Source organism: Gorilla gorilla, chromosome 8, assembly GCF_029281585.2.
Source record: "Gorilla gorilla gorilla isolate KB3781 chromosome 8, NHGRI_mGorGor1-v2.1_pri, whole genome shotgun sequence".
NCBI classification, from domain to species: domain Eukaryota; kingdom Metazoa; phylum Chordata; class Mammalia; order Primates; family Hominidae; genus Gorilla; species Gorilla gorilla.
Window position 1 is genome coordinate 43,226,278 of NC_073232.2, and position 23,202 is coordinate 43,249,479.

The 23,202-nt window shown below is 35.3% G+C and overlaps 1 protein-coding gene across 2 annotated transcripts in view; it reads left to right on the forward strand.

The window, feature by feature from the left end:
- Positions 1-23,202, forward strand: part of MICU1 (mitochondrial calcium uptake 1) — a 260,294-nt gene that overhangs the window by 90,848 nt on the left and 146,244 nt on the right. Inside the window, exons 5-6 of one of the 2 annotated variants that reach the window (XM_019034765.2) lie at positions 2,997-3,040; positions 3,624-3,791. In XM_019034765.2, the coding sequence (XP_018890310.2) occupies positions 2,997-3,040; positions 3,624-3,791 (212 nt within the window). The remainder of the gene's footprint in view (positions 1-2,996; positions 3,041-3,623; positions 3,792-23,202) is intronic. The other variant, XM_004049577.4, reaches the window with a different exon arrangement.

Here is a 23,202-nt window from a genome sequence, read left to right on the forward strand (position 1 = left end):
TGTAGTATTAAAAAATGTAAAATATCTCATTAATATTTTCTCTTGATTGCTACTTAAAATGATACTATTTGGATATATTCAGTTAAATAAAGTATTAAAATTAATTTCACTTGTTTCTTTTTGCCCTTTTAAAATTTTAATGTTATTTTTGTCCGGGCACGGTGGCTCACGCCTTTTATCCCAGCACTTTGGGAGGCTGAGGCGGGCGGATCATGAGGTCAGAAGATCAAGACCATCCTGGCTAACATGGTGAAACCCTGTCTCTACTAAAAATACAAAAAAAAAATTAGCCGGGCATGGTGGCACGCACCTGTAGTCCCAGCTACTCAGGAGGCTAAGGCAGGAGAATCACTTGAACCCAGGAGGTGGAGGTTGCAGTGAGCTGAGATCATGCCACTGCACTCCAGCCTGGGTGACAAAGTGAGACTCCGTCTCAAAAAAAAAATTAATTAATTAATTAACCTTATTTTTAAATTGACATAATAATTGTACATATTTATGGGGTACATAGTGCTGTTTTGATACATATAATTTATATAGTGATTAGATAAGGGTAATTAGCATATCACCATCAAACATTTATCATTTCTTTGTGTCAGTGCCTTCCTTCTAGATATTTGAAACTGTATAAATATTGTTGTTAACTCTACAATGCTATAGAACACTAGAACTTATTCTTCCTATCTAGGTGTAATTTTGTATCCTTTAACAAATCTTTTCTAGTCCCTCCCATTTCCCCTATCCTTCCCAGCCTGTGGTATACCCTGTTCTACTTTCTACTTATATGAGATCAACTTTTTCTGGCTTCCATGTAGGGATGAGAACATGCGGTGTTTAACTTTCTGTTCCTGCCTTATTTCATTTAACATAATGTCAACCAGTTGCATCCATGTTGCCTCAAATGACAGAATTTCTTCCTTTCTACCTTTTTAAAGATGGCTGTTAGAAAATTTTAAATTACACATGTGACTTGCATTTGTTATTCACACTATATTTCTGTTGGACAGTGCTGATGCAATTAGTAAGCATATATCTGCCTTAGTTGATGTACCAAGTTTTACTTGTGAGACATCTGATTCTATTCTGATTCTCATGCCTTTGTAAGGAACCAGGAAGATTTTTTCCTGAAAATCTTTAGGATTTTTTTATCCTTGGTATTCTGAAATTTCACAAGCATACACTGAAGTGTGGGTAGTTTTTTATGTTTAATATGCTTAGAACACTTGGTAAGGTCTTTTAGTCTGTCTCTCTATAGTTATGAGAAAGTTTCTGCTAGTATTTTTTGGATTATTTTCTCCCTGTTTCTGAATGAGAAAGGTCCTGTAGGATACTAAACCTCTTGGATTGAGTCTCTGTTTTCTATAATTCTATCTTATATTTTCTATTTTCTATCCCGCTGTCCTTTGGCAGTAGTTTGAGAGGTTACCTTATCCTCATCTTTTGACAGTATATTAAAAAATAGGGCTGGATGCGGTGGCTCATGCCTGTAATCCCAGCACTTTGGGAGGCTGAGGCGGGTGGATCACCTGAGGTTAGGAGTTCTAGACCTGACCTAGTAGCCTGGCCAACCTGGCAAAACCCCATCTTTACTAAAAATACAAAAATCAGACAGGTATCATGGCACACACCTGTAATCCCAGCTACTTGGGAGGCTGAGGCAGGAGAATCACTTGAACCCAGGAGGTGGAGGTTGCAGTGAGCCAAGATCGTGCCACTGCACTCCAGCTTGGGTGACAGAGCAAGACTCTGTTTCAAAATAAATAAATAAATAAAATAAAATAAAAAATAGGGGGAGATAGGCAATCAAAGTTTTAATTGTCTAGAACTCTTTCTTGTTCTCTGTTCTTTTATCAGAAGCCTGTTCTGATAAATATCAGCCTTTATGACTTACACTCTCTTAAATGTCTGTCAGGTTGCAAATTAAAATTGTTTCTAACATTTCTTTCTGTGTCTTAAATTATCTGTTTCTTTTACAGTCAATGGTTCAGTTTGTTTAGGGCTGGCTTCTGGAAGATGAGGCACATTTCAGATAAGAAGAATGTATAACCAAATGTTTAAATTAGAAATGCAAAAAGCTTTTTCTAGGAGCAATGATAATCTGATGATTGTAATACTGTGGGCATAGTGAGGTAAGGGCCTGAACTAGTGACAACTGAAAGAAAAGAACTGAATAATTATGCAAGAAAATAAGTGTAACTGAGTACTAATTTCTCCACCCTCAAAACTCCCACAGCACCCTTTTATTGAACTAATTGTATGCTCCCTTGTAATGTTAATTGTTATATCCGTATGTCTTTCTAACTAAATTGTGACTTTTCAAGGCAAGGACTGTTTCTTATTCATTCATTCTTTTACAGATATTTATTGATCAAGCACTGTTCTAAATGCTGGGGATAAAGCTATGTGCAAAGACAAAACTATCCCTGCCCTCAATGCCACCGAACATAGTCACTTAATTTTTCACAGTGCACAGAATCCAAAGCTAGGTATTCCCAAGTGAATTTTTAAATTTAACCTAATTTTAAAAGGTAATATTAAGATGGTCTGTTTGTGTCTGTTTAGGTGTACTGCAATAGTTTTTTTTTTTTTTGGTGTTTAATTATTTTCTTTGAACTTGATACAAAAAATTATTATGCATTCAGATTAAACTAATATTCCTTACCTTAATGAAAAGTAATATAGCACCTTGATATAATGAAAAGAGCACCACCTTGGGAGGAGTCCAGAGTTCTAACTGGACTCTACTGTTGAATAGGTTTGCACATTTTTACCTTCTTAGAGCCTTACTTTTCTGATATGTAAAATAAAAGGGTTGGTATCTCTTAGCACTCACACTTTAAATCTGAAAGTGGGGCAAAATATTCATTCCTGTGGCCTTTGAATAAATGTTTTGTACTTTTAATTGAATGACTGGAAACAAAACCAAGAGCTGTCATTTTATATATTTCACTTGATTTATAATCAGTAGCTAAATGTTTTTTCCTTTTCTTTTACAGACTTGGGTCTGGATCAATATATAATAAAACGCTTTGATGGAAAGGTGAGCAAACTATGACACTTCTATACATATATCCTATCATTTACTAAGAAGATTTTTAAGTTCCTCTATAGTTATGTGTGAGAAATCACTGAATATCTGTTTATCTTATCAAAAGAGCATGCTTAGGTTAGGGGGTCTGTGCCTCTACATCCCTCTACAGAAAGAGGCAGAAGGTTCTATATTTTTCCATGTAAGGTAACTCTCATGTATTGCCTCCTGTTTATATTAAGGGCTAATTCAGTGTTTGTTGACATTTGAATGTTAACTCAATAGTCATCATACAGATTAATAAGCCCCCCAATACTGTATTGGCATTTATTACAAAACGCTTCCCTGATTTGACCTTTCTCAGACTTTATGATAGTGTCTAGCAATAATCTTAACTAGAAAATTACAAAGGTCCTTGTAGTGCTTTTGTAATAATTATGAAGACTGCTCCAGATTTGCCTATAAGTTTGCACTATACTTATTTTTAATTATTTATACCTGAATAAATAATATAACAAATTATTCTTAGGTATAGAAAATGAGACTTTCAGTTTTATTATCTCATAAAGCAGTCAAACATGTTTTTTCCTTTCAGGCCAGATTCTCCAAAAAGAAAATATTACACAGGGTCAGAAAGAAAAGTAAAGGGTCAATTTTACAGAGGAGGAAGAAAGCACTTCAGAAAGAAGAAAGAGCCAGGCATGGTTCTACAAAGCACAATGAACAGGAAGTCAGAAGGAAAATCATGGAGTGGCTGGAAAAGGCAGGATCACAAAAGAGGGTCTAGATGGGGAGAGGTCAGGGTTAGTAAAAACTGATTTTGCAGAAATGTGCCAATTCCTGCATTATTACATAAAACTCCATATCCTGGTAAGGTGGAGAGATAAGTGTTGAGCTCTTTTATACAAGTGAAAAGAATGAGTAGCTGCCTTAAGATTTGAGAGAGATCTCAGCTAAGGCCACCTGCCTAAAAGTTACCTTTCCTATTAAGGTGGCACAGTGCCTTAAAATGCCTCCATCTGTGAATATCCTCTTTTTAAAGTCACATATTCTAAAAAAATGATCAAAAAGGAAAAGTGCTGAACTAGATGTTAGGTAGACCTCGGCTCAAGGTCCTAACTCTGCTTTGGGACAGCTTCATCTTTTCTCTGATCCTTGGTGTCTCTGCTTTATCTATGGTAAAGTACCCTATCCAATGTGAGGATTTACTGCAACACTTCTGATTTCAGAGTCTTTGGAGGGTCAGGTCCCTATCTTACCTGTTTTTGTGTCACTCAGAGTCCAGCATGGGCCTGGCACACAGGAGGCAACAATAAATGTTTAATGACTTGCAAAAAATCAACTACAGTAGTCAATCACATATTCCTTGGTGGAGGTCTGACTCATTAAGTCAGTAATAACTTATAGCAAATTCATTTTAATAAATAACTTTTTTTTTTTTTGAGATGGAGTCTCACTCTGTCGCCTGGGCTGGAGTGCAGTGGAGCAATCTTGGCTCACTGCAAGCTCCACCTCCCGGGTTCGCACCATTCTCCTGCCTCAGCCTCTCGAGTAGCTAGGACTACAGGCTCCCACCACCATGCCCAGCTACTTTTTTTGTATTTTCAGTACAGATGGGGTTTCACTGTGTTAGCCAGGATGGTCTCAATCTCCTGACCTCGTGATCTGCCTTCCTCGGCCTCCCAAAGTGCTGTGATTACAGGCGTGAGCCACCACACCAAGCAATAAATAACTTTTTTTGGTTATTTGGAGAATCACTTGAACCCAGGAGGCAGAGGTTGCAGTGAGCCAAGATTGTGCCATTGCGTTCCAGCCTGGGCAACAGAGCGAGACTCCGTCTCAAAAAAAAAGATAAAGGACTAAAAAAAAAAAATAATAAAACCTTATGTAATGAATAAATTCATTTATTGTTTGATCAGTTTAAAAGTTTTCCATTTTTTTTGTTATGTATGAAGTCTTTCGCTTGATAATTGTAACTGTCAGTACTTTCTCAACTGTCAGTCTTTTCATTTTTCTTTCTTTTTTTATTTTTTATTTTTTTTGAGATGGAATCTCGCTCTGTCGCCAGGCTGGAGTGCAGTGGCACCATCTCAGCTCACTGCAACCTCCGACTCCCTGGTTCAAGCGATTCTTCTGCCTCAGCCTCTTAAGTAGCTGGGATTACAGGCACACACCACCATGCCCAGCTAATTTTTGTATTTTTAGTAGAGACGGGGTTTCATCTTGTTGGCCAGGATGGTCTCGATATCCTGACCTCATGATCCGCCCGCCTCGGCTTCCCAAAGTGCTGGGATTACAGGTGTGAGCCACCATCATTTTTCTTTAGATCTTCATGACTCTTTTGTTCTCTCATTCAGAAAATCTTAACTCTTAAGTAGCTGCTTCTAGAATATATGAATTCTAAGACAATTTTCTGTTAAAAAAACAGATTTGTGTGTAATGATATTATAGTAATTTTATGCATTATAGCCAGAAATGTAGTTAGAAAGCTAAACACCTAAGAGGAATTTCCTTTTAGACTTGCTTTGATTTTTAAGTGGATAATTTTTTTCCCTCTCCCTCTGTTTTTTTTAATTTGGAAGATAAACTATCTATTAAATCTTAGAGAAAAAATTATTTACTCCTATTGTCTTAGCCCCCATTATCTTAACTTTTAGCACACCATTTAACAAAGTCCAAAATTTGACCAGTAACAAACACTAGCTTATTTTATTGCCTTCTAATTGAATTAAACTTCAGCCTTTTTGTCATTGAAAGTAAGAACAAATATAAAAATAATATTTTCCTGGGATGTTTTAAATTTCTACCCGAATAATGGAACCTCCAGATGCAAAATAGGAAAGAGTGGTGCAACTGATATTGACAAATAATTAGATAGTTATTTCATGTTTTGCTAAAATATTTTTTTCCTGATCTGTTTAATTAACTAGAAGGTTCCCTGTAAGAAGTAAATGAGACATTACTATTTCAACTGATAGTCAGTGAGAACTGAATTTAATTAAGCAGCTTTTGAATTTGTAGTTGAATCTTTTTCCAGAGCCCATTATTACTTTATGTTAATGGACACTAATACTTTTAGAGTACTAGCAATTTCCCTTGTAGAAAAGTTATGAAATACATTATTATGGGCACTTGCATAGTCTATTGCATTTCCAAACCATCTACTATCATAGGTCTTGTATAAAGAATGGTAACAGCTATGGTTACCACTGGTTTTAAGAATATGTTTCGTAGATAAGTGATATTATTTTGAAAATATGAGACTAGGTTTAAAAGTTTAAAACTTCAAATCTTGAAAGAGTTCGGATTTTCTCTTAGACATTTGAAAATTATTATAAATAGCTTATTAGCATTATTATAGAGATGGTAATACAAAATATATTCTGGCATTATTATTATTATTATTATTATTATTATTATTATTATTATTTTGAGATGGAGTTTCGCTCTTGTCACCCAGGCTGGAGTGCAATGTCGTGATCTCGGCCCACTGCAACTTCTGCCTCCTGGGTTCCCAAGCGATTCTCCTGCCTCAGCCTTCTGAGTAGCTGGGATTACAGGCATCCACCACCACATCTGGCTAAATTTTTTTGTATTTTTAGTAGCGACGGGGTTTTACCATGTTGGTCAGGCTGGTCTTGAACTCCTGACCTCAGGTAATCTGCCCACCTCGGCCTCCCGAAGCGTTGAGATTACAGGCGTGAGCCACCATGTCCGGCCAGCTTTTGTTTTAATGTAATATGTCATAGATTCTTTCTAAATGCACCTTCCTGTGTTGAATCCTTCTTGTGAAAAAAAAAAAAAAAAGCACCTTCCCCTAGTATCCATGTATTCTGCTAACAATTTGTCAATACAGTCATTTCATGAATTTGGATTATTTATTTAATGAAAACTATATTTTTTCTTTGTTTCATTTATCATCTTTTATGATTTTACCATCTAGTTGGCCTATAAAACAAAGCAATTATTTCTAAGTGGAGGCTTTATTTTACATTATTGTTAAATATTTCTTTCATGTAATCATTTAGTTGCTCTCTTTTATTTGCATGATTTATTTCAAGTGGTTTGTAGCCTTCTTTATTTTCCCATTTTCTCTTACCCCTTTTTTCCCCTCAGCAAACCAAAGATAGAAATTATATTTTGTATTTCCTGTTTCTATTGCATGTAATAGACAACTTTCTCCACATCAAACATCACCATGTTTTCTTATAAAGTCACAGAATAAAATTTCTTGGTATAGATGAAATTGTTCCTTAAGCAAGGAATACCAATTTCCGCAACGTTGGATTCAATCCCCTTATGTCTTCTAAAAGCTATAGTTTATACACTATTTTCAAGCAATAAAATTGTCTATTGAAACTAATTGTTCATTATCATCATACCACCATGTATTTCTTTTTTAGAGAATAGATTTGTTATTCTTTCCTACCTATTGATTCCCCTTTCCCCCAACCTCTCCCTGAACGTTTCAGAAATACTGCCTCTGAATTGAGTTTTTCCATTATTTGTAACTACAGTCCCCTCAGAACCTTGACAATCTCTCAAACTTCGAAGAAAAAATTAATGTGTATTTTATTTCTGCCTCCTTTATGTTACCTACAAGAATATTTGTTTACATGGAACAAGAAAACATTTTACATCAAATAAAAATGAAATGTTATTCACATTTATCTGTAAAGAGATAAAAGTATAGTCAAAACCAAGAAAGGGAAGTATTGATTATAGTGTTTATAACAGACAATATGATTAGTAGAGGAACAGATGGAAGTCATAGTTGAAAATCAAAGCTTTAATATTACTACATTCTCTTTTACTAGGTGAAAGGTCTTTTTGAAAATATTAACAAATTAACTTTAAAATACCATTCCTTTTGGGGGAAATTGTTGGTTCTTCTAAAGAGAATATGAACACATTTTTTCCTATAATGTAATACTTCTTGGTGCTTTATTCGAGTTCTAATTATTTACTTTATTTCTCAGATAAAATAAGACCCTAGAATAAGGTCAAGTGTAGTTTTACTCCTTGACATATATAGTAAGTTGTTAAGAAATTTTCTGTCTTTTAAGAGTTAAATGTTTTGAAGATTGAGGAAATGTAAATTAGGACATAGGGTACTAAGAGTCTCGTGCGACAGGGTTTGATGAATTCTCCACATTTATTTGAACTACTCTAGTCAAATTTAGATAACAGGTTATAATATGACATGTAATTCTGCATTGTTAATTAGCCATGTCTTTCCCTCTCTCTCTTGGCTTCCAGAGACCTGAAACCACTCAAATGGAAATTCTTGGTTAATTAATATATTTATTCAGGTTTTTGGCTAAATATGAATATGTAAATATAATTTTATTAGTCTTTCTTGTTATCTGTTTTCATTTGCCCTATCCCATTTTTAAAGTAGGGTATATCATTTCTGTTTTCTTTTTCTTTATATAGGGAAATTCTTGCTTTAAAAACACTGTAACAGATGCCAAGAGAATAAAAATATTTCCTTGAAGCCAGAAGTTCCTCACAGATATTTCAAAGTCACATGTTACTTTGGGCATGATGACTGGGCCCTTTTTTAAAACCCCATTTTCACTCATTGGTTGTCAGTGGTTTGTTTTTTTGGTTTGAGGTGAAATTTCTGGGCTAGGCCCAGAGGCTCAGGCCTGTAATCGTGGCACTTTGGGAGGCCGAGGCAGGCGGATCACTTGAGGTCAGGAGTTCCAGACCAGCCTGGCCAATATGGTGAAACCCCATCTCCACTAAAAATCTAAAAATTAGCTGGGCATGGTGGTGCACACCTATAATCCCAGCTACTTGGGAGGCTGAGACAGAGAATAGCTTGAACCTGAGAGGCGGAGGTTGCAGTGAATTGGATTGGCATCACTGCACTCCAGCCGGGCAACAGAGCAAGATTCCGTCTCAAGCAAGAAAAGAAAAGTGAAATTTCTAAATGAAAAATGCTTGACTATATTTGTCTTGTGGGAATTATATTGTCAATAATAAGAAGCTTTTTGAGTGCTTATTATGTTCCAGGCTTATACATAATTACTCATTTAGTGCACACAACCACTATCTTAAGCTGTCTATTTTTATCATCATTTTACGGATTGAGAAAATAGGGGCTGGGCACGGTGGCTCATGCCTGTAATCCCAGTGCTTTAGGAGGCTACTTGAGCTCAGGGGTTCCAGACCACCCTGGGCAACATAGCAATAGCCCTTCTCTACAAAAAAATACAAAAGGTTGCCAGGTGTGGTGATGCATGCCTATAGTTTCAGCTACTCAGGAGGATAAGGTCAGGGGACTGCTTGAGCCCAGCAGGTAGAGGCTGCAGATTGCACCACTGCATTCAGCCTGGGCGACAGAGTGAGACCCTGTCTCAAAAAAAAAAAAAAAAAAAAAAAAAGAAAAAGTACAGAAAAGATAAGTAACTAGCCTAAAATCATATAGCTAGGATTCCAAATTCTCTTGAACACTATGTGATACCACCTTCTGAATGTCTAATCCAGTTGTCTATGTGACCTTTTATTAAAATTTTACTGCCTTAATACTGTTTGCTCAAAAAAAAACCTTGATGTTTCAGTTTCTTTTTGGTAAGAGTTGAAGTTAATCTTTTCTGCTTTGATAAAGTACAGCTAGAAATTCATACTAACCTGAGAAACCACATAACACTTCATTTTATAGAAAGAAAATATGGGATATGTACATTTTAATACCTGAATTTAAAAATCAGAATATCAATTTTACTGTTATTGGCTCCATTATTGTTTCATATACCATGAGCACCACTTGACATCTTCAGAAGTGCTTTCTTTCTTTTTTTTTTTTTTTTGAAGCCATTACTCTTAAAGTAAGCACTGTCACCTGTATTTGAAAACTTGGATCTTTGCTGATTATAATCAAGGTTTTTTTTTGAGCAAACAGTATTAGGTAAGGTAGTAAAATTTTTAAGAGGTCGTATACACAACTGGATTAGACATAGGAAAGGTGGTATCATGTAGTATTTAAGATAATTTGGAATCCTGTCTCTACAATTTACTATTATAAACTAAACAATTTATTAACTCTTTCAAATATTGATTAATTATATGTTAAATATAGCATCATTTGAATGGAGCTGCTCATTATAGTCTTTAGACAAGCAAAATTTAGGATGTAATTAATTTACTGGCTGGGCACAGTGGCTCATGCCTGTAATCCCAGCACTTTGGGAGGCCGAGGCAGGCAGATCACTTGAGGTCAGGAGTTCGAGACCAGCCTGACCAACATGGTGAAACCCTAACTCTACTAAAGATACAAAAATTAGCTGGGCTTGGTGGCAGGCGCCTGTAATCCCAGTTACTTGGGAGGCTGAGGCAGGAGATTCACTTGAACCCGGGAGGCGGAGGTGCAGTGAGCCAAGATTGTGCCACTGCACTCCAGCCTGGTCAACAGAGTGAGACTCTGTCTCAAAAAAAAAGAATGTAATTAATTTACAAAAGTGAATTGAGGAACAAATTCAACATTTCATATCCTTTCACACCTGCTGGAATTTTGTTTTATTTTTAGTTACAGATTTTGCCATCTTCCTTCTTTCCCATCCAAAGTTCTTTAAATTATTTTAAAAACATTTACTCAGTTTTAGCTCCTCTTTCAAATTAGCAACTTTAGTTCTTTTTTATATACCATAACCCTAAAAAAAAAAATCTGGCTTTGGTATCTGAAATATTTTCCAAGGCATTTCCATTTTGAGTATCTCAGTACTCTGTTTGGCAGCTGTGTGTAAATGGTTAGTAGATGTTATAAAGTATGCTGAATTGGTATGAAAAACATAGTCTTGTGGATTGCTGAACTTCTTTATGTGTAATAGAGTGGGATGAAGAGTGTGGACTTTGGGTATAGACAGTCCTGTATTTAAATATAGGCTCTCCCACATAACTGATGGGTAACCTTGAGCAAGAGACCAGTTAACCTCTCTGTCAGTTACATTCTCAGTAAAATTGGGACAATAGGTAAAGTATCTAGCTCTACAAATTATAGCTGTTTTGCATGAATTTGAGCCCTTTACTCAGTTTATGAAAGGAGTTCTCTGCTATCATATATATGATTTTCTTTCTTCGTTTACTTGAAAAGCTGCAGACTAGTATACCCTCTGTGTAATTGTTCTCTCCACAGTCCTTTCCTTCCCAGTTTAATTAGCTATAAAAATCTCCTGTGCTATCTCTGTAATGAGCAACTAGCCCAGGTTAAATACCGAGTCCATTAACTAAAGAGAGGCCTCCAGTTCGATTTCACATATCTGAGTTGTCCTGTGTTCACAGTGATTCATCTCATTCCTGTGCCGTAAAATCCCTTGGGCTCTGTCACATAAGTTCCAGCTGTAGGCTTGTGAATTGTTAATAGCATCCATTTTTCAGTCAAGAAATTTTACAATGCTATGCAGTGTGGTTAGAATAGGATGGTAAATATAGGTCAAATTTTATTTCCTGGTCAGTGAAGTTTATTTATTGAAAAAAATCTTTAAAACCATTTGATATTTGAAAATAGTTTGGAGTGGTACCCAGCTAAATTAGCTAACAACAACTGCTTGTCCAAATGCCAGCCTTCAGGATGACTGCTTTTTTTTTTTAATACCAATGTGGATATCACTTTATTTAATGCAGCATAATTTTGGAGGAGACCTTTTTCTAAGGAGCCATTCTGTACTCTTTCTTAGAGTAGTTACTAATTATCTGAACTCATCCATATTTGATTGCCTATATTAATATGAGTGGCAAAGCAACTATTTGCCATGAAGTTAAAAAAATATTATATATAGAAACAGTAATGAGACATCCTTGTTTTGTTTTGTGCTTAGCAGATAATATCTAAAACATTTCTATGTATTCCTCATTTCCTACTTCCAGGTGTTCAGTGATATTATTACAGGTTTTAACTGTTTCTTTGTATATTATGTTTTGTGATATGTATATTTGATTAGTTTGTTCATATAATCAAACAATGTCAATGTTTTTTCTTTTTCTCATCTTCTGATTAGGATTTCTGGCAGGTACTGACTCAGCAGCATGTGCTTTAAATTACTTAATGCTCCAAAATCCATAGTAATGCTTCAGGAACAAAGGTTCAGTGCATGATGCATATGTCCTTGCCCTGCTCCCTTCAGAATGATTTCATTCCTGTCACTTTAAATTAACATACTTCATCTTTAATATGACAATCCAAGCACTGCACAAGTCCCAGAGAATTTGATACCCAGCATGATTTAAAAGGAAGTTTTAACATTATGTGTTACACAAAAGGTTAAGAAATTTTGTTTTAATCACTCTTGTTAAGCATAAGAGATACTTAATTAATTGAGTCACTTAAATAGTCTTACTTGGAGGCCAGGTCTGGTGGCTCATGCTTGTAATCCCAGCACTTTGAGAGGCAGAGGCAGGAGGATCACTTGAGCAACCGGGAGTTCATGACCAGCCTGAGCAACATAGCAAGACCTCATCTCTGTGAAAACATTTAAAAACAGTAGTAGTCCTAGCTACTCAGGAGACTGACGTGGGAAGATCGCTTGATCCCAGGAGTTGGAGGTTGTACTGAGCTAAGATTGTGACACTACTCCAGCCTGGGTGACAGAGACCCTGTCTCTAAAGCAAAAACAAAAAAGTCTTATTTGGGATATTATGTTCCTACTTGAACTGTAACAGGACTGATGAGACAACAGTAACTTCAAGTTAAAAATTAATCTTTTTTTCTTTTGAAATTTCTTACATAATAAATACAAATAAGCAGTTGCTTGGTTGCACTTTGCTCAGTAAAATGGCTTAAGGGGAAACAAATGGGACACCTAGAAAGACTTTATTATTTTGCTTTTCTGAGCTAATCAATGACTTTAACTTGGAAAAGCAACTAAATATTTGGAGAAAACCATGAAAAGAATATATACTTACAGACTGGCCAAGGAGATCTTCAAGGACACTCCTAAAGGTACTTTTTAAATTGATCTTTGAAGGCTTGGGCTCTTTAATGGTAGTTTATAAATTATTAAAATTTATTCATTAAAATATTACTCTCACATTTCTGGTGGCTGGCAGTCTTAAAAATATAAATTAAACTGAGTTGTAGTAATTGAATATAAATTAAGCTGAATTATAAACATCTTTTGGTTTAAAATAACTAATATAACTAACGAAGACCACAGGGTGCTCTTTATTTTTACTTCCTTTGTTTGAAAAATGGGGTGTAATTTTTGGTAGTCCCTCTTACCAAACCCTCAAATTAGGTATCTTATTATTAGTACAATAGATTATATTCCTAAATACCTTTGTCTTTAACTGCATTCTGAACCAAACCAACAAATACATTAAAAATTATGTCAGAATAATGTATAGACGATTCCATTATCAATGTTTCTAATCCTGGGAATTCTATTTTAGAACAGCCATGGCACAAACATCATACAGAGTACCGAGTAGATCAGATGAGATACTAACACCTGTGATTGAGGCCAGCCACTTCCGGTTCTCTGATTATGGTAGGACAGTTTGTAGAGGGTAGCTAAAAACTCTTCCTCTCCTTTAATAATTGTATGGCTTACGGCTGGAAGATTTACAATGGCTGGACTTGGATAGGTGTCCTTACTAATTAGGAATAGATTAGAGAGGCAGCAGTTGGTAAGTGCTTAAAAGTCTCTGGAATCTGCAGCATTAAGTAGTCAACCACACTAGGTGACAAAAGAGCACCAGTCTTCTTTAAACTTTCACTATTTAAGGTAATGTCCTTGGTTGATCAGGGATTCAAAATCAAGCTTTTCTGCATTCTTAAGTCTATCTTATGAATAAACTTTTTACATTAAAGAATAATAATAAACCTTTTTCTTAGGTAGTGGGAGAATTGTTTACCTACATTGTGTTCTATGAGTATCACTCATTTTGGTGACACTAGTATGAATCCTTTAAGCTTCCAAAGGTCAATGAACAGTTACTTTGTAGAAGAGGCATTTCTTGCTTGCTTCTTTGCAGTGACTTGTTCTTTGCATGCTAAGTTTCTATTGCCTGTGGAAAGTCTGGGATTGTTTTGTTTTCCTGGTAGCATAGAATGCTGTTCTTCAGATGCAGTTTATTAATGCTGTGAAATACTTAGACTGCTGTGAGGAGTATCCATAATGTCTCTTTCCAGTCTCTGAGTTCCACCACTACTAAAGTTTGTTAATCTAACCCATGTGTTTGATTATTCAAGTTGAGAAAATAAATAATAATGTAATCATTAAGTGTGCCAAAGGAGGGTGTAGTTTACTTAGTTGTCTCAAATATTCAGACTCCTATTAAAATATCTTTACATCCATTTTTATTTTAGATTATGTTGTGTTTGAATTTGGGATCAATGAACCCATTTGATTTATCATTGTTGATTTGAAAACATAAACATGACTAACCACTGCATTTCTTACACCTTGATCTTTAGCTTTTTCATCATAAAACAAGATTCAAAAATCACTTTGCTATCAGAGAACTTTCTTTAGTTCCAGGCCAACTTCTTTTTTCTTATATTTTAGCACATTCTAGCATGTTTAAGGTCACATAAATAAAGTTCTATAAGAGTATACTAAACAAGTTATTTTTCCTTCTCTTCTGGTAAAATGAGTTCTCAACTTAGCCTGACCATCTATTTATAATCTTTGGTTGTAGAGAACGTGTGAGGATAGTCCTTTATTTGCATATTTGTTTTGGCATGATGTATTTTTTAAAATTCTAAACTTGAATAAAAAACTTCACCAATTACAGATTAATCTAACATTTATTAATTAAAAATTATAAAGAACATTGCACTCTTGAAGTGATGCACATTTCAAAATGATTGAAATATGCATTTGAGTAAGTGAAAGCCTTAAAAAAAAATGTGCACCTATATCATTGGCTTGGACTTTCCTCTTCAACTTCAAGTTAACTTAGTGGATACAAACTAAGCCCCAAGGTAAATATTTTATGGTAGTGAACTACTTCAAAAATATTCAGTCCTGATTAACATTTTCCAGAAATTGTGAACAATATAGATACCCAGTGTGTTCCTGTGCAGTTGATACAATGTAACATATAATGATTCATGACATGGGCTCTGGAGTCTCCTGCCACTTAATAGTATTGTCACCTTTGGCTTCTTATGTGACTTCTCTAACCCTGAGTGTTCTTATCCATAAAGTGCAGATACTAGTATGCAATGAGGACTTAAAGAGATAATGCAAATATAAAGTACCTAGCACAGTGCCTGGCATTTACTAAAGAGAATAAATCAAATGAGATGCTGACACCTGTAATTGAGGTCAGCCACTTCCAATTCATATACTTCCAGAATATGCGAAGTATAATGCTTAAGTTTTTCATGGTCTTTAATGGTGTCTTTAATGGTCATTGGTGCTTAAGGGATACCTATAAATGTTTGTTTGCTTTCAAAATTGCTTTTAAAATCCTTCATCAACATGGTTTCTTGGGAGGTGATAGTTACTAAAGCAGTTTAGATCAAGGTTGTGAACGGTGATCCTCAGAGTGAAACTTTAATTTTTGTTCTTATGATACATTTTTTTCTTATACAAATTTTTTTCCAAGTGAAAGAAGGTGAAATCACTATATTGACTTATTTTTCCAGATTTTTACTTGAGATTGTTTTTACATTAAGTGGTAGAGAAACTTTTTATAACCCAAGTGACTAAAAACAACACTGCTGCTGATCTCAGGACTTTCTTTTTAGCATTGATCCATTTGAGTGGCCAAAGTTCAAAATTAAATTCTTAGGTTTAGGTAGCAGATAATCAAGTCATAAAACATAGATTCCCCTGCTCAAAGCTGCTTTGAAGCTAGTATGCAGAAATAACATGGTGGAGTTGAAGATTTTCTCCTTCTAGAGTTTTGATAATACCTCGTTCAGATACTGAGGATTAAAACAAACCTTTTCAGTAAAGTTGTATCATTTCTTTAAAGTTAATGCCATTCCAGTAGACTTTTAAAATGTTTTATTATTGCTTTTTAATCAAATCATCTGCCACTGTTTTTTAAAAACATCTTCATTTGTACCATCTTTGAAGCCATCTAGTTAATGAGATAAGAAAACCTTTGCATTCCAGGTATTTGGAATTGTTCTCACAGCTGAGGTGGTTAGAATTGGGACTGAAAAGAGAATTGCTTTCTGGCATAGTGAAGTTTACAGTATCTTAAGCATTCACCTTCCGGTTTGTTGCACAGTAATTTATGTGTGTTTGCCTCAAATGCGATATTACCTTTGAAAAGCTTAGAAGAAAATTTGAGTCAGAAGGAGGAATCATAAACTACTTCAAATTAGAAACATTTTGATTTCATTGTTATCTGATATATCCCCAAATTCTACCCTTCTGCAAGTTCAGAGATGGGGTGGGGAATAAGAAAAACATATTTTAGCTGTGCAACATTTTTAATTTGATTGGAAATAGTGTGATTGTTTAAGATTGATGTTTTACCAAGGCTTTGGCATCAATCCATGCACCAACTAGATAATGAAGTGTAAGCATTAATTGCATGGGAAAATTGCTGAATTTTCTCTTTCTTTCTAACACTCCACCACATACCTTGACCCCAACCTTAGATAGAAATACTATTTGTCATTTGGAAATGATATGCCAAAATTGTATTTTCCAGAAGAAGCATATTATCGTTAATTTGTTTTTGATGTGCAACCTCAAATATTACTCAAGGGATTTAGATAGACTTTGAATGTATTTCAGCCATGTAGCGAAATATTAATACTAAAATAACCCAAAGATTTCATCCTCATAAAGGATGACACTTTAAATAGTAAAGCTGTGTTCTTCATCACATTTTCTATATGCCAAAGATGTTTTGAATTTCTGGATGATATGTAAGCATTGATTTTGCAGACATAGTCCATCAACTTCTATTAACTAGAAAAAGTTTTTTTAACTTTATAACTTGAAAATTAGATCTTAACTAGAAGAAATAAGTTTCTAGATATGATTTCTCTCTTTGGCTTCATATACTTGAGTCCCAGAAGGCAAAATTACTAACCCTATTTTGATCAACCCTGTAACTAGTTAGGATTCACTGTTTGAGCACACTTAGCACTCATGAGTCTGGAAATCCCAGTCCCAGTGCCCCTCATGGCACCAGCAACTTTAACCATGTATTTTATAAGTTTATGTGATTGGTCAGAAACTAAAGTGTGAGTGCTTCAGCATAAAGTCATCTGGTACAAAAATCTAGGTTTTTGACTTACTGTGAAGTGTAGCAGTTACACATGTGTAGTGTATAATTTGCTATATAATAAGTTTACTTTCAAGTCTTTCTGCTTATCTAAAAAATGAAAATATCCAGGATATGGTGCAGTTGAGATCAATACCAGAAACCTGTAATAATGTCCATTTGCCTTTACTTGAGATCAGTAATTTGAATGGGTTGGTGATACTGTACCTATAACTACACTTTAAGTTTTGAAATAAATAAGATCTAAGACTAGGTCATATCAGTGAATAGTAAAACAGTTATATTTTGTTCATTTAAGTTAGTGAGCACATTGCTTTAAAACATTTTGCATAATTTTCTCCTCTAAGAAGAGGTAACATTGGTCAGTAAATTGAATAGAAATGCTATTCTTGTCATTTGACCTGCATTCTGCTTCCATATCCTTAATTTCAGGGATTCAAGTGATTGGAATCAAGTTTGAAATGTAACTTCTAAGCCGCATAAAACAACATAATGCTCTGTAAGGTATCTGCAATTACAGTCTCTTTTAAGAATATCCAATTCTGGCTGGGAGCAGTGGCTCACGCCTGTAATCCCAACACTTTGGGAGGCCGAGACGGGCAGATCACTTGAGGTCAGGAGTTCAAGACCAGCCTGGCCAATATGGTGAAACCCTGTCTCTACTAAAAATACAAAAATTAGCCAGGCATGGTGGCACATGCCTGTAATCCCAGCTACTCGGGAGACTGAAGCAAGAGAATCGCTTGAACCCAGGAGGCAGTTTGCCATGAGCCGAGATCATTCTACTGCACTTCAGCCTGGGCAACAGCGAGACTCCATCTCAAAGAGAAAAAAAAGAATATCCAGTTCTATTTAAATAATTTCCAGCATGTATACTGAAGGATTGCTAGAGTCTTACCTCAGGAACTTGAAGATGAAACAAATTTCTCATAGACCCTTACTAAAATTTTTTTAACTGAACTGATAATTTATTACCTAATCTCACATTATATACCCTTACAATAGAATTGAAGTGTGTTCTATTTCTTTCAACTTTTATATTAAAAAATTTCTTTCTCATAGTTTATTATATTTGAATTTACTACATATATTGAATTAAATATAAATCCTTAGGTTATACTTTCTAGTAAAAATTACATATTAATATAAATGTGTATTAATAACAAAAATTTTTTTAAAAAAGAAAACAGGCCAGGTGCGGTGGCTCACGCCTGTAATCCCAGCAGTTTGGGAGGCCAAGGCAGGAGGATCACTTGAGGTCAGGAGTTTGAGACCAGCCTGGCCAACATGGTGAAACCCTGTCTCTACAAAAAAATACAAAAATTAGCTGGGTGTGGTAGCACATGCTTGTAATCCCAGCTACTCAGGAGGCTGAGGCAGGAGAATCGCTTGAACCTGGGAGGCAGAGGTTGTAGTGAGCTGAGATCTCACCATTGCACCCAAGCCTGGCGGACAGAGCAACACTCCATCTCAGGAAAAAAAAAAAAAAAAGAAGAAGAAGAAAAGAAAACAACAACAACAAAATAACAAAAAATGTAAATAACTACTTCTGGGGCAGTGAGAGAAAATGAACATTATTACCAGTCTGATAAGATTATATTCTCCTTGGAATATGCCTCCATATCACCCCTGAAGTGTATAAGTGGTGTTTGCTTAGGGGAAAGAATGACTTAAAATTTAGTAAAAGATTAAACACCATCTAAAAGATTAAATGAAGGATCATTTTACTTGACATTTTCTTTCTTTTTTTTTTTAAAAAAATGTTTTATTTCCATAGGTTTTTGGGGAACAGGTGGTATTTGGTTCCATGAGTAAGTTCTTTAGTGGTGATTTGTGAGATTTTGGTGCACCCATCACCGAGCAGTGTACACTGAACCCAATTTGTAGACTTTTATCCCTCACCCCCTCACCCTTCCCCACACCCCCAAGTCGCCAAAGTCCATTGTATCATTCTTACGTGTTTGCATCTTCATAGCTTAGCTCCCACTTATGAATGAGAACATACAATGTTTAGTTTTCCATTCTTGAGTTACTTCATTTATAATAATAGTTTCCAGTCCTATCCAAGTTGCTGTGAATGCCATTAATTCGTTCCTTTTTATGGCTGAGTAGTATTCCATCATATACATATTCCACAGTTTGTTTATCCACTTGTTTATTGATGGGCATTTGGGCTGGTTCCACGTATTTGCAATTGTGAATTGTGCTGCTATAAATATGCATATGCAAGTATCTTTTTTGTATAATGACTTCTTTTCCTTTGAGTAAATACCCAGTAGTGGGATTGCTGGATCAAATGGTAGAATCAGGTCTTTGGTTTTAAAACACCAGCCTAAGAAGCAGCCATAGGCACAGAATAATCTAAAAGTTTGTTTTCTAGTAACTCCCATTTCCTCCCAAATTTTGACATATTTATTTGATGTTCTTCCTAGCTTTGAGTAACTTGAGAGATCAAATTTGATGGTTTTATGATAATTTTTGTGTCTGTAATTACTATGTCATGAATTTTGTAAGAATCTTCCTCAGAGTTTTGGATACTCTATAAATTCACTTATAAATTCTTAAGAGTTAGTAAATAGATACATAATCCTAAATTTACCTGAACCACTCTTTAACAAGAGCATGCCTCTGAAAACATACAAGTAACTTCTCTCCCTCTCTACTTCTTTACCACCCCAACTGCAAAAGCATGGAAGAACAATGTAGACCTTTTTACTAAAGAATTAGAAACAGCACATCACAAAACGACATACAGACCAATGGAACAGAACAGAGACCTCAGAAATAACACTACACATCTACAACCATCTGATCTTTGCAAAACCTGACAAAAACAAGCAATGGGGAAAAGATTCCCTATTTAATAAATGGTGCTGGGAAACCTGACTAGCCATATGCAGAAAACTGAAATTGGACCCCTTCCTTAACACCGTATACAAAAATTAACTCGAGATGGATTAAAGACTTAAATGTAAGACCTAAAACCATAAAAACCCTAGAAGAAAACCTAGGCAATACCATTCAGGACATAGGCATGGACAAAGACTTCATGACTAAAACACCAGAAGCAATGGCAGCAAAAGCCAAAATTGACAAATAGGATCCAATTAAACTAAAAAGCTTCCACACAGCAAAAGAAACTATCATCAGAGTGAACAGGAAACCTACAGAATGGAAGAAAATGTTTGTAATGTATCCCTCTGACAAAGGGCTAATATCCAGAATTTACAAGGAACTTAAATAAATTTACAAGAAAAAAATAACCCCAACAAAAAGTGGATGAATGATATGAACAGACACTTCTCAAAAGAAGGCATTTCTGTGGCCAACAAACATATGAAAAAAGCTCATCATCACTGGTCATTAGAGAAATGCAAATCAAAACCGCAATGAGATACCATCTCATGCCAGTTAGAATGGCAATCATTAAAAAGTCAGGAAACAACAGATGCTGGAGAGGATGTGGAGAAATAGGAACACTTTTACATTTATTATATATTTTAATTTTGTAATGATCAGAATAAAATACTACTAAGCAATAAAAGTGAACTACTGATGATTACAGTGTGGATGAATCTTCCCCACATTATGCTGAGCCAAAGAAGCAGGACACCAAAGTATATACTAGTGATACCATTTATATCAATTTCTAGAACAGGCAAAACTAATCTATGGTGAAAATATGGTAGGAATTCATTATGGAGGGGCATAAAAGAACTTTCAGAAGTGATGGAAATGTTCCATATCTTGATAAAGACGTCTATTATACATTAGATTTTTGTGTTTCAACATGTAGATTTTCCTTAAAAAAGTAACAAATATTGGACTCTAGATGATATAGATATGTTGTTTTCTGCAGAGATGGGATTAGCAGTTGTGAAACTACTTTTTGTGTATTCTAAGCTTGAATAAATATATTGATGATAATGGGAACCAGGTTTCTCATTTTTGGAGAAGGTAGTAACAAGTGTGTGAGGGATAAGACCAAATTGTATCCTAGAAAGGAATTATAGGTATCAACATGAATTCATAGTTTGTGATAGCTAGATATGAATCTAATCACAAAGAAACATCAGCCTAATTCAAAATGAGAGATATTCTACAATATACCTCACCTGTGCCTTTTAAAACTGTCAAGGTTAAGAAGTACAAAGAGAGAAAAAATGACACAGCGGGGAACTCCAAAACCACATCCCGCCATTAAACCAAAAATTAAGCTGCCAAAAACTGTCAGTCAACTTGTTCAGATCTCTAGAATCTAATGAAAGACTTAAAACAACCAGGAGAACGCTTTAAAAGAAAGAAGCTGCTAAAATTTGTTCACAGAACATTGTATTTTAACTTACCTGGTGACCACCCCAAGTCCCCAGTGCAATGGCAGCTGTAAGGATGGCGGCCCATGTTCCTGACAGAGTTTGCTTGTGTCAGAACGAGCAATGTGGATCATGTTCTTGGATGACTCTGGATGTGGGCATCAGCCTGTCTGGTGGCTCCCTAAGGAATCAGCTTTGAGGCTTGCCTTTGTTTCACCTGCTTCAGAGCTTTTAGGGGACTGGGGCAGCATTTGTCAGAAAGATTTAAAGGTAAATAATACTGTAGCAGCTGGGACAAGCAGACAAACCAAATAGCCTGGGAAGGAAGAGGCTTTGTCAGGAGATACGTGGGAGAACAAGTGATTTGAAATGCTTCACCATATACAGGGGAGTGTAGAAGGCTTAGGGTTGAATGAATGTTCAGAAGAAACCTTAGAAGATCCCGAGCTTTCATGTCTGGCTGACATTTAAGCCCCATGCAAGCCGGAATCTTAAGGCTAAGAGAGAGGGTTGTAAATGGTCTTGCTAAGTAAATTGAAGAAATGCCCAGTACAGAGCCAATCTGAAAAGATCCGGAGAGTATTTTTCCCCCTTTGGCTCCAGGCATTTAAGGAAACCTGTCAAATCACTAGTTGCTCACTAAGGTGAACAGAGACTTGAGTGACGACCTATGACAAAGGTCACAGGTCTTTACAAGAAGAGTTTAATAAAGTCATTAAACAAACAACTACAACCCACAGTAAGTAGCAACAACAAACCCTGAGGAAGGGGAAGAATGCGATTTCAAGAGTTACCACATTATAATATACAAAATGTCCAGTTTCAACAAGAAATTATGCATACATAGAAACAATAAATTACAGCCCAATCACAGAAAAAAAAAATAGGGAGTATCCTTGAGGAGGCACGGACATTATATATACTACTCAAAGACTTTAGATCAACTGCCTAAAGTATAGTTAAGTAGCTAAAAGGATGATGTATGAACTAACAGAAAATTTCAATAGATACATAGAAATTGTTTAAAAGATACCAAATAGAAGTTCTGGAACTGAAAAGTACAAGAGCTGAGTTGAAAAATTGACTAGAGGGATTCAACCAGCAAACTTGAGCAGGCAGAAGAAAGAATTAGTGAACTTGAAGATATAGGTCAATTGATATTATCTAGTCTGAGGCAGAGAGGAAAAAGAATGAAAAAAAATGCACAGAGCTGAAGAGACTTATACTTTAAAATGTTTATAGTGGTAAATTTTGTTATATGCATTTTACTGCAATTTTTTTAAATTACAAAAATGTAAATGATGTGGTACTGGCATAAACACAGACAATGGAAGAAAATTGAGAGTCCAGAAATAAACCCACACATCTATGGTTAATTGAATTTCAACAAGCATGTAAGACAGTGGTAAAAGGTCATACCATTTCAGCAAATGGTATAAGGTGTACTAGATATTCACATACAAAAGAATGAAGGTGAACCCCCTACTTCACATTATATACAAAATTTAACTCAAAATGGATCAATAACCTAAAAAAAAAGAGCAAATGCTATAAAACCCTTAGTAGAAAAGTAGGGGTAAATCTTCGTGACCTTGGATTGGTAATGAAATATTAAATATAACATCAAAAGCACAAATAATAAAATAGATAAATGGGACT